General features: G+C 34.5%; 2 protein-coding genes across 3 annotated transcripts in view; one reads left to right on the top strand and one right to left on the bottom strand.

Annotated features, from left to right (window-relative positions):
- LOC133200874 (dedicator of cytokinesis protein 7-like) overlaps positions 1–2996 on the top strand; it is a 39392-nt gene extending 36396 nt beyond the window's left edge. For both annotated transcript variants that reach the window (XM_061336694.1, XM_061336693.1), the window contains 7 exons: positions 156–245; positions 595–685; positions 796–941; positions 1027–1170; positions 1673–1782; positions 1904–2059; positions 2306–2996. In XM_061336694.1, coding sequence (XP_061192678.1) covers positions 156–245; positions 595–685; positions 796–941; positions 1027–1170; positions 1673–1782; positions 1904–2059; positions 2306–2360 — 792 coding nt within the window. In that variant the 3' untranslated portion in view covers positions 2361–2996. The remainder of the gene's footprint in view (positions 1–155; positions 246–594; positions 686–795; positions 942–1026; positions 1171–1672; positions 1783–1903; positions 2060–2305) is intronic.
- Positions 2997–7689: 4693 nt separating this feature from the next.
- LOC133200977 (turripeptide Ici9.2-like) lies at positions 7690–10693 on the bottom strand. Its single transcript, XM_061336789.1, has 3 exons — positions 10626–10693; positions 9791–9914; positions 7690–7811 (listed from the first exon to the last, which is right to left on the bottom strand). Exons 1-3 carry the CDS (start codon positions 10666–10668, stop codon positions 7730–7732), a joined length of 249 nt encoding a protein of 82 aa, XP_061192773.1. The 5' UTR covers positions 10669–10693; the 3' UTR covers positions 7690–7729.
- Between the last annotated feature and the right edge of the window lie 1955 nt (positions 10694–12648).

The raw sequence follows: 12648 nt of genomic DNA, 5'->3' as shown, positions 1-12648 counted from the left end.
ATAAAGGTATTAAGATCAATTTGATGTTGTATAATTAATCATGATTTTTTTTTTTCAACAATCAATTTGCGGGGGGTATTTGTCCCTTTTGGACAGTTCTAGTTTGTTTACTCAATTGTCAGTGGTAGATAAAATCTGGTTTGATTTCTTTACAGAACTTCTACAGTGATAGATTTGGAGAAGGTGTGGTCCACATAGTCAAAGACTCCAACCCTGTGGACAAAGAAAATCTGGACCCAACTAAGGTGAAACTTTGATTGGAGAAATACATTTACTAATAACAGAGAAAACCCCCCCACATTTTTTAACTGTCGGTGTATCTTACCTGGGGAATTGGTTTTGTCAGGCAAAGATTTTTGAAAGGAGTTAGTCTGTTACCTGCGAATATTTCTTACCACAAGTCATTTAAATAAAGAATTTTTCCTCAGTCACAAAAAATTATGGTGACAGGTTAATATCAAACTAACAAAGTTGTCGCAAATAATTGGTTTACAGTATGCATTTTTCAGCTAACACTTCTCACTAAGATGTAAAGCGTGCATAGGGTAAATGTATACACTATGTAGTTTTAAGTTTTATTTGTGTTTGTTCTAGGCCTACATTCAGATAACTTATGTGGAGCCCTATTTTGACCTGTATGAATACAGAACAAAAGTGACCTACTTTGAAAGAAATAACAACATTAGTAAGTCTTAAAATTTATGTACAATCACACTTTTAATTTGAATATTTTGCATTTTTAGTGTAAAGAGGAAAAGTGGGCATCTATACAAAGTTTTATTTATATAATTGTAGAGAGGTTTGTTTTTGCTACACCCTTTACACAAGATGGCCGTGCTCATGGAGAAATTCATGAACAACACAAGAGGAAAACTATTCTGACAACCAGCCACATGTTTCCCTACGTGAAAACGAGGCTTCAGGTCATCAGTCATGATCAGGTACACTCAATTCTATCTCTTCAAACTCTTTCAGCATTCTGAAAAATCATTAAACATGTACATAATCTTTATCTATTGACTCTAGGTCCTATTGACCCCTATTGAGGTGGCAATAGAAGATATACAGAAGAAAACTAAGGAGCTAGCCGTTGCCTTAGCTCAGGAACCACCTGACACCAAAATACTTCAGATGGTACTACAGGGTTGTATAGGAACCACTGTCAATCAGGTTTGTAGCTATACTTAGTAACATGAACCACCCGATGGTAGGGACAACTATCAGTTAGGCAGGTCATAAATAGTAATAAAGGCACCACTTGATACCACCACTTCAGATGTTGTCAAGGCATTTACTCAGACATGATTTTTTTTTGCAATACAATGTATAGATTCATGGTGTACCCTTATTCTCTGTTGCAAATCAAACCCAAATGTTCCTTATAAATATGTCACATCCTCTCTAATTGATCAAATGTTGCGCAAAAAAATTCCCTATTTGTTCACCTACATGTACAAAAATTGTACATGTATACACTTTTATATCTAACTACATGTACATTGTACATGTATATATAGCAGTAGTATTTTAGAAGGTGTACATGTATTTTATTGAATGTCAGGTGGTTGAAATAGTGTAAAGATGTTACTGATAATCAGAAAACTTTTTCACAATTTCATGTACATCCAGTTTATGATCTTACTATCTGAAATTTGAATTTGTGATGTTTTAGGGTCCAGTAGAGGTGGCTGTGGTTTTTCTGAAGGACAGTCCAGAAAATAAAGCACAAGATGTTCGCCACAGAAACAAACTTCGTCTCTCCTTCAAGGATTTCCTCAAAAAGTAAGTTACAGGCATACAGAAATGATTGTTAAAGGTCTTTCTGAATGCGCAGTCACTGAATGAAATGTTGTTAACATTGTTTTCTAGCTGTAATCATTTAGAGTTGTTTCTATTTGTGTAGATGCAGTGATGCCCTTCATAAGAATAAAACCCTGATTTCGAGTGATCAGAAGGAATATCAGCGTGAGTTAGAACGAAACTACCACAATGTTCGAGACAAACTACTGCCCTACATCTCCTCCAACCTGGCCACTCTTAGATCTAAGCACCATAGACGGTCAGTAATAACTTGTCATTATCAATCTATTAAATCTAGATATGGAATATACTCTCAGATCTAAGCACCATAGACGGTCAGTACTAACATGTCATTATCAATCTATTGATAAGACGAGTTATTGACCAATTTTTTTTGTTTTTGGAAATGTATTTAACCTTAATGTATGTGAATGACAAATGCTTTATAGACAATGTTAAACTTTCTGTATTGGATTTATAACTTTGATGTTAATACCATTTTCAGAGGGAACAAAGATTCACCCAGTAAACACAAATCATCTGGATCTTCGAAAACATAGCAACATGGACCATGCGTGATTTAAACGAATCAAAAGAAACTTTCTGTCAAAAATGTTAACCAGATGCTAAATGGAAAGGTGCAAGATTGACTTTTGTAATGAAAAGCAGACTGCAAGACAAATATCTTAAGATTTACTTGAAGGAAATCATGCTTATTATTCTATTATATGAGATCTGAGTCGTGTTTTTTATGTTATAGTTGTTAAATTACTTACTCAAAGAAATCCAAGTTTATGCATGCTTACATTTATTTCTGTGTTAAGGAGACTTTACCTGTGTATTATCTGTCAGCTGGACTTGCTTTTTACATGGAAACCTTCAAAGTTGTAAGATATTATGTGTACATTTTATAAAAGTCTTCTGTATATAATCAAGATATCTGAGTTTTAGGAAAAGTTGTATTTCAGAAAAATCCTGGGGAAACATTTAAATGGTTATGCTCTCATACTGTGATTGTATCTTGATATTTTTTTTTTAACTTACAATTTGGACTCTGTAAAGAACTTGGGTAAGTTTAACCATCATGCCTCCCCTATTTATAGTGCAATATTGTTAAAGATTTCTAAACTTTGTTTGATTGATGCTTTTGTATTAAAAAAACATTCACCATTAAATTATTGTGATGAAAAATTGAAGGTTGTTGATGGAACTGAAACATAGGACTGTTTATATACAATGATGGAACACCAGAAATAAGCCGAAATAGGACTGTATACATACAATGGGTGGATCACCAGAAATAAGCTGAAACATAGGACTTTATATTATACAATGATGGAACACTAATGCATTTCAATTTCAAATGATAGTATTTTTCCTTTGGCTACTTCATAACATTGAAGGCCATTTGCATTTTGATCAGAAAATGATTTTTAACTTTTACAAGAAACAATCCAGTGTTTAAAGCTCTGAGCTAAAAAATAAAAATACGAGATTGAGTGTAGATGAACATGATATTTGTTATTTACGTTCAAATTAAAATTTTCACTGATGTTGAACATGAATAACCCCACGTTTCTATAGCTAAATTGACTTTAAACTGTGTCTGATATTTAAATGCGGAGTCGGTAAATAAATCGGTTATTGATTTAAATTTATAATATCTATGCAACGTGATTGATTTAAATTGTGTAATTTACAGGAAAGTCCTATCTTTAGATAAACTAATAAAACAAATAGAAAGATCCTTTTAATTTTAGTTAGTCTGAACTTATCAAAAATACGCCATATATGACTTAAAGAAATTATTTACAATTACAAGGCATACAGATTTGATTGAATAGTTGAAGATATTTACATAAGATGGAGTTTTCTATGATTCCTTTAAACGAAATTCTAAGTTTACAATAAACTTTACAAACTCATGGACTACAGTTGGTCAGGGCACAGACATAAATAACAATATTGAGGAGGAGTAATATTATGCTGGGTCAATTCATTTGATCTCTTATTTTTTAGTTTTTTTATGACAGATAAGATGTTTATTGCACTTAATGTGCATTTAATTGATTTCACCTCATCCACATCACACATATGAATATTACAAGGGTACTTGTATACAAATTGTATGTTTTTTGGGGGTATCCAATAATTCAACATCTAGATAAGTATTAAAGCAATCATTTCAGAACATCATTTAGCTGGGAATAAGGACAATTATCTTCTTAGGGATTGTTAAGTATAGAGATAAACCTGGATATTTCCCACAACTTGCATGTATTTACATGTGATAAATCCTTAAAATCTTGTATATAGCTATAATGATCCTGGTTATTGTAGCAGTTTGTATTTGATGTGCTCGTAGTTGTTGCAGTGATTGTTGATATGAATAAAGAACGTCCAGAGGGTACCCCGACATCTGTTGACAATTGCCGAGAATCTCCCATGATATTTCTCTCAATGGCTCAGTCACATTATCCGGAGAAAAGTTAATAAGAAGTTGTAGTTCAAAAAAGAGCAATCATTGCATTCTCTGCGTTTGTTTGTTTGTAACACAAGAACTCTAGCATGTGTAACATTACCAAGGGAGGAATGAAGAGAAGAGGTTGTAGATCGTGTTGAACACACTGTTCTAATCTCACTTCATTTAAATAACATACATTCTTCAAAAGTTTAATATCCTGTGTCACAACTGGTCTCATTTGTTTAGGCAGGTTCTTAGGATGTATGCGTACATTTCTATTATAGATGAAGTATTCATGTTCAAACCTTCTCCTTGTCATCTTTAGAACAGATAAAGCTTTCATGTGCCTAGAAGTTTTGTAATAATACATTGCAATGTATAATAAATCGGAATCAAAACCAAACTTGACTGCCAACTTCAGCAGCTGAAGGGAAATTTTGTCAGCGATGTACTTAACTCTGTTCACTTTGATGCTCGTGTACATGTTTAACATAAAAGCGGTGCACTTTAGTACGAAGACAGTTCGTTTCTGTAACATAGATACATGATTCTGAGTCAAAGGTAAATGGATGAACTGTTCAACTATCTTTAAGAGATGCATACACGAGCTGAAGCATTTGTAAAGGGGAAAAATATTTGTATATAGAATGTATAAATATTACGTAATAGACGCTATCCGTAAATCGGCAGCTACCCGGTAGCTGCCATGTATTAGCAGCTCCAGCGGAGCTGCCCCTAAAATGTATATATAGGGCGTGCACACATGAGTGAGTGACAGAGTTAGTTACGGAGTTACAGAGTTGTGAGTTAGATATTATGTTGTACTTGTGATTAATAGAAACATGTAATAAACTTGTAAACTGATTACTGGAATTTTTACTTTACGCTACCAAAGGAGGAAAAACATAATTATAAATTCATATGGGATATTGAGGATTTTAATAAAGTCTAAAGAGGATTTGAAATAGCAAAAAGGACCGCACGCTCGGTCCCGCTACACATTGAATTGGATATGCATCATTTTGATAAATCTCCAACAACAGCTCTAACAAAACGTCAAACTCAGTCGCCAATAAAAGTTCATCTGTAGAAACAGTGAGTCTCGGATTATCAAGTACAGGTGTGAGAAGTGGACTGATGGAGGGGCTGTGTAGGAGGGATTTCAAACCAACTTGTACAATGAGTACAGCGTCTTGAATAAGGTCCTTTGTGAATTGCCATAAATTTCAGTTAGAAACATGTTGTTTTCTGGGATGAAAAAGTTTGGACATATCCCCTGGTACACCCATTTTAGAATAAGTTTAAAACAAACCCAAAAACCGTCCAGAAGACTTTGTGGACTCCAGTAGGGTATTATGCTTTGTAGAAGTACCCACAAAACTGCTGTCTTCATGTGATAGGAACACAGCAATTCTACCTCATCACCCAACCTGGGGGAAAATAACTTCCTTTAGGAAAAATTTTAATAATCCATACATTAGGAACTGGCAATGATTCATTGTGTACACAAGTTTTAACTCAGCGAAACGGAAAGAAATTCTCCATTCATTGTTTTCATGATTTCCTAGTTTGTGTCCTATTGCTGCAAAGTGGCAACCATTTTTGACAATTTCATCTACAACACGAGGATTGGGCCACGAGTGACATCTTTCTATCCAGGAAGCGGCGGATGGAGGCCAAAAGTCGCTGGCAAATCAAGATGCATAATCGTATTCTACCTTACCAACTTTAACTCCACTGCTACATGGCCCATGTTCAAAAGAACCAGGATATTGCATGTTTATTTTTCTGTACACAGAACTAGATATATAGAACTTGTCTTTTGTTATTTATTCTGAAGATAGGACGTGTGATTAACTGTAATATATAGAACTTGTCTTTTATTATTTATTCTGAAGATAGGACGTGTGATTAACTGTAATATATAGAACTTGTCTTTTATTATTTATTCTGAAGATAGGACGTGTGATTAACTGTAATATATAGAACTTGTCTTTTATTATTTATTCTGAAGATAGGACGTATGATTAACTGTAATGTATAGAAATTGTCTTTTATTCTGACACAGGGTGATTGTTCGTGATTTCTGAAGATTGGACGTGTGATTAACTGTAATAAAGTATACCCTGGTGGACTACCTGAACTGTCAGCAAGAATCAGGTATTGTCCCCTTTCACAGATAACTATTTACATTTACATTTCTAACTATTTTTTTTTGGTAGCTCTTTGTAATGCATTGACTTGTGCACTTGATATCGAATTTCTTTTGATAACTTTTTTTTCTGACGTGGCAGATGCATACAAATGAAGGAGACGTGTGCTGAAGCAAAATGCATTGAACCGTGAACAAAGCTGAAGCTTATATAGCGGTTGGAAAAGGACAGTCTTGAGAGGACTTATATGGTGGATAAGAAAACTCTCTTCCTTTTACGAATCGTATTCAGCTTTAATGAGAATTTGAAACGTGGGATCATCAATGCCATGGCATACCCAACTAGACAGTGATTCCTTGAGTCACTTGTTGCTAGGGTGAGGGGAAAATATCAATGTGGGTTCAACATTTTTCATGTGTTTCACAGATACATTTTGTTCTTATATATCTTTCGACCAATCACATTAAGCCTTTCAGTGAGAAACAACCCGGAACATGAGCATCGAGGTGTCAAGTCTTCCTATCTATTTACGTTTTATGGCAACTTACGAAAGCCCAGTTTGATTGGTGCTTCTCAATGAGAGAATTTAAGCAAGCCTGTAAAATATAGAATGAAGTTTGTCATTGGTCCTACGACAACGTGTGGACTTGGACCCTTGGCCTTGTAACTATAACTTATTTTGAACGAATATCTTCATTTGGGCCTTGTGATCAATATCTTGCATCTATAGCAATTCTTCCAAACATCTACAAAAACTTCCAAGAAAGGAGTCAGAAATCGGTGGAAACATTATTTTCTATCTGCTCTGTATGGAGTTTTGATATTTTTGAGTAAATGTCAACTTTTGACAAATGAAATCATGGTGCAGAGCGATATATACTGAAACGTTGACATGATAACCCCAATGGTGCTTTCTAGATCATAGTGGCTCCTTATCTAGCTCTATTGAATAGCTGCTAGATGTCAGATTTTGGTTAGAAATATATCAGTTTTCATTCATTTTCGGAAGAAAGTTTGCCAAGCTCAAGTGAATATATATGAGCAAATATTTCATTAAGATTGAGAAGCCCTCCACCCAGTTTAGTAACAATCTCATTTGATGCGAAACAGTTACGAAAATGGTGATTCAGTACTATAGTATAAGATATTAATTGTTACTAGCCTTTCCTATATCATATACGTATAGCTTCTAACTAGCATATCGCTAAAGGCCGCATGTCTTACGTACAACTAGCTACCACGATATTGAGGCAAAAAAAAATAAACACATAGTTTTAAAGTTTCAACTGTAGAATGTCATTTTAATTATCAATCAGCGTGACACGGCTATTGGTTGAAGATCACCATCGCTAGCACACATACCATTGTGAACTTTAGTGACTTGTGTTTTGTGCCTGGAATATACATGTACAAAACAGCAATAAATCAAACATATATTTGTTACAAAACATTTTTAAAATAGGTAGTAATTAGTAAACAGATTTATCGAATCAAGGAAGAAATACTTTTGCAATAAATTATTTGTTTTGATATCTTAATATAAAGGGATAGGATCATAGGCACTTAAGAAAGCCAGTTTACCTCGAGAAAACTTGTCTGTCAAAAACAGTAATCACTATTTCATTAGTCTTAACCTCCAAGAACATTGGAGTTGGTGACCCCAAAAAGTATTTTGAGCTTGTCTTATCTATACATTACCTTGTCTACCTGCAGTTACCTTGTCTAAGTACAGTTACCTTGTCTGCCTACAGTTACCTTGTCTACCAACAGTTATCTTGTCTTAGTACAGTTACCTTGTCTACCTACAGTTACCTTGTCTACCTACATTACCTTGTCTACCTACATTACCTTGTTTCCTACAGTTACCTTTTTTACTTACATTACCTTGTCTACCTACAGTTACCTTGTCTACCTACAGTTACCTTGTCTATCTACAGTTACCTTGACTACCTACAGTTACCTTGTCTAACTAGATTACCTTGTCTACCTACATTACCTTGTTTACCTAGATTACCTTATCTACCTACAGTTACCTTGTCTACCCACATTACCTTGTCTACCTACATTAACCTTGTCTATCTTAATTACCTTGTCTACCTACAGTTACCTTGTCTAACTAGATTACCTTGTCTACCTAGATTACCCTGTCTACCTACTTTATCATGTCTTCCTACAGTACCTTGTCTACCTACAGTTACCTTTTTTCTAGCTACATTAACATGTCTACCAACAGTCACCTTGACTACCTACAGTCACCTTGTCTACCAGCAGTAACCTTGTCTACATAAATTACCTTGTCTACCCACAGTATCTTGTCTACCTACAGTTACCTTATCTACCAACAGTTACCTTGTCTACCAACAGTTACCATGTCTACCTACATTACCTTGTCCACCTACAGTTACCTTGTCTACCTACATTACCTTGTCTACCTACATTAACTTGTCGACCTACAGTTACCTTGTCTACCTACAGTTACCTTGTCTACCTACATTAACCTTGTCTACCTAGATTACCTTGTCTACCTACAGTTACAGTAAGATTAGCTCATCTCGTCTTCGTCGAAGTGAAAAAAAAATCAAAATTTGTTCAAAACATGACACAGTTGGCACCTCTTTGCAATTGGTAAAAATTAAACTTTAATACTAGTATATGGTAAAAAAATCTTTTTGAGTTATTTTTCCAAGCTTAACAAGGTTGCGTTTTGTCACAATATGTAGATTTATTATGTACTTTGTATTCAAATCTGGTAAAGTCGTAGTTTAATTTTGGCTAGGTTTGAACTAAATTATAGAAATTAAAAAAAATCTCTTTAGAATTTTCAAAACCTTATTTAAGAATGTTTATTGAAAGCAGATGGTATAAATCTTTAAAAGTTTCCATTTTTTCGACCAACACGAACAAGAAATCGCTCTACTCAAAAAATTAATTGCTATTTCAAAAATAACGATATATATTTTTTTATTTAACAATAATCCATATCTCTTTTTAGCTTACCTGAGCTATCAGCTCAAAATAGCTCTTCTGATCATTGTTCACATTTTGTCTGTCTACCTGTCTCTCTTTATATGTATATAAATATAAGATAAGTTTAAATTATTTAAAACGTCTGAAGAAAACAATGAAAGCGCTTACGTTTTAACAAGAAGTGTTGCCTTTTTATTTTACTTTTATATATATATATATATATATATATATATATATATATATATATATATATATATATATATATATATATATATATATATATATATATATATATATATATATATATCTATCTATCTATCTATCTATCTATCTATCTGGGGGGGGTATGTGTGTGAGGGTGTGTGTTACACGTAATACGTATATATGATCATAAAAAGTTACATACAGGCAGTTGGTTGCATGTAGTTCACACTCGTTACTGTAGGTGTGGCCGTCCGAGCCACACAATGGAAGGTAATTCATAGGGCAGAAAAGCTGGCAACTGACGGCGCGTTCTACATTAAAACAGTCTGAAAGAGAAAAATAGCCATAGTTCGTAGGACAAAACAGCGGGCACCTCACGGCGCGTTCCACATTAAAAGTCTTAAAGAGGAAAACTAGGTACAGTTTTTAGAACAGAACAGCCTGCAACTAACTACGCGCCTGAACGGCTGAGGAAGCTAGCTCTTAATCTCCCTTTTGATGTAAGTTGAAAACATTATTTGCATGTATTTTCCCAGTTTAAGCAGCAGTGCATAAGCGTTTTGGAGACACTCCTATATCCCGCCACTCCCAGTCGACCAAAACTGTCAAATATAGATCTGCATCTTGAGGGAAGGTGAGGGAGGGGAGGAGATGGTGCCACACATTTAGACACACTTTTTAATTATTTTTCTCCCCCGGCCCCCTTTTATTTTACATGTTTAAAAAACTTTCTATTCATTAGAAAGTTTTCGTTAATGAGATCTTGTAGTGTTTTCAAGTTAACGTTATAAAGGAGTTTATTTGGTTTAACGAACTGCTTTAGGGAAGCAATATATTGGATACAAGGTTCACAAACCAAGGTCATAGATCGAAACTGTGTATTCGGTATTCCTGAAAATATGTACTATAAAATCATGAGCTGAAAAATAAATCTGTTGTGTCAAAAGTCATTTTAACAGAATTAATTTCAGTAATTTCAGTAAGGTTTTCTGTCCCTAATTACATATGAACTGAAATAAAATTAATATATAACTTACTTGCAAATGCAAATAGAGTGACGAAAAAGATTAGAAACTTCATTCTTGACGATGAGTGCGTGTATAGTGAATCAGTATTTTTTTTCTAAATGATCGACTTTGTCTACATAACCATAATGTTTCTTTCGCACGCTTATCAGTACAGCCAAGAACTATTCACAATGTCACATTGAACAACACTTTGGTCGTTTGACCTTGTACTAGACTGACAATCTTTTTTCAACAGATCCGAGGGATTGTTGAATTCAGGCACGTAGTATTGGGGGGGGGGGGATGGGGGCACAGGTTGCCCCAATATTTTTTGTACTATTAATTTAATTTGAAACTGTTCATTAAAAGTCCCCCCACCCTTCCCCCAACACACACACGACATGCACAAACCCTCACACACACACACTTTTTATCGCATTATCATGTAAATTTTGAATTTATTAGGGGGAGGTAAATGCAAAATTTACATGTTGTACCTTCCCCTAGTAAATTCAAAATTTACAACATGATAGCATCATATAGTGAAATTCTCCCATAGTAATATATTTTGATTTTTTTCTTGTCGAAAAAGTTGGACCCCCCCCTCCCCGTATTAGGATTTTCGAGTAAGTCTAATACGTACATTAGTTTCTTCGTTTGTTAGGTAATTGACTGTTCTTTACATATTGTTCCATTACGTAGACCAGAAATATTGCGCTTCCCGATCACACCCTTTTAAGGAATACTTATTTTTTTTCCTTTAAATTGATTTTGAAGGCGAGGGCCTTAAAGGGTGGATGGATGAGGATTTCCATCTGTGTAGATGTGTGTGTGTGTGGTTTTTTTTTTTTTTTGTTTTGTTTTGTTTTTTTTGTATTTTTTTGGTGTTGATTTGAAATATTTGTTGTCCTCTCAGTAAGTAGAATTTCCTAGTTGTTTTATTTGTCCCGTAAATAAACTTTTCCGATTTCAAAAGGGAAAGGATTGGCCCGCCTTTAACCCCAAGTTTATCAAATACAACAGTTCACCAAGCCGTCAAATGTTTGTTATCTACTGAATTATACCATTTCAATGTAAAAGGAAGCTATTGTTTCTTGATAGAAAACTTCACATTAGGTATGATAAAGGTGGCAAGGAGAACTTGACCCGCAATTTACACACTTTGTACCTCTCAAAATCACTCTCTTCATAACCTTTAATACTGCATTTTATCATATAATTCGTTTCAACGAAATCACGTGTAGCACATTACTGAGAACACATTTCAAAATAGATATACCCAAAGTTACAACTTCAGCACGAAAGATAAAAGAAACGCCACCCAGTGAGAGAGAATTCGAACTGACACGTCTTAAATGTTCAAGGAAGGTAGGATTTGCTAATTATTATTTATATTAATCATTATTGTACTTTACGATACAAAAAAGTACATCAGACTCATAGGAACTCGAGGGGGGGGGGTCATAATGTTGGATGACCTTTTCTTTACTTGTACTTTTATTTTTTATTTTATTTTTTTTTTTTGCTTGTCAAGAGTTTTCTAGGTTGGAAATTTTTTATTGACCGGGATAGACTCCCCCTGAAAAAAATTCCTGGATCCGCGCCTGAAATCTGACACATGTTCATGTATCTTAGATAAACTTACTTAATAATTCCAGTGACGGATCCAGAAATCTTGAAAAGGGGGGGACCAGTTTGGGGTCTGGGTAGGAGCCCAAGGCCACACCCAAAAAAATTGATTTATTAAATCTTATGTATATTTTGGACACAAAAGGGCGCCCTGGGCCCCCTCTAAATCCGCCAGTGAATTCAGTGGCCATCTATGCGTATCCTTGAGTACTATAAAATTCCCGTGACATATTAAGAGCGCAATGTAGTTTTTAACTTTGTTTACTTATTCCCTGTATAATTGAAGAATTACAATATTTGAAGGACCTTTATGTGACTTGTTGATGATTTTTAGATGCCGTACGCCTCTTGTAAACAATGTTTGACGAAATACCACCTAAAAATGTTTGACAATTTTTCCTCGAAGAACACAAGGATTTTCATC

This window comes from Saccostrea echinata, unplaced genomic scaffold (genome assembly GCF_033153115.1).
Source record: "Saccostrea echinata isolate AGI-Se365-2 ecotype Australia unplaced genomic scaffold, CSIRO_AGI_Sech_v1 ptg000041l, whole genome shotgun sequence".
Taxonomy (NCBI): Eukaryota; Metazoa; Mollusca; class Bivalvia; order Ostreida; family Ostreidae; genus Saccostrea; species Saccostrea echinata.
This window is presented reverse-complemented; position numbering and strand designations above follow the sequence as displayed.

What these genes read in the sequence shown, in the direction of transcription:
- LOC133200977 (XM_061336789.1), bottom strand. Translation starts at nt 10,668, where the DNA reads ATGAAGTTTCTAATCTTTTTCGTCACTCTATTTGCATTTGCAA. An exon ending in CACTCTATTTGCATTTGCAA is followed by an intron (nt 9,915 to 10,625) that starts GTAAGTTATATA and finishes TTTCTCTTTCAG; the next exon opens with ACTGTTTTAATGTAGAACGC. An exon ending in CTACATGCAACCAACTGCCT is followed by an intron (nt 7,812 to 9,790) that starts GTATGTAACTTT and finishes TGTATATTCCAG; the next exon opens with GCACAAAACACAAGTCACTA.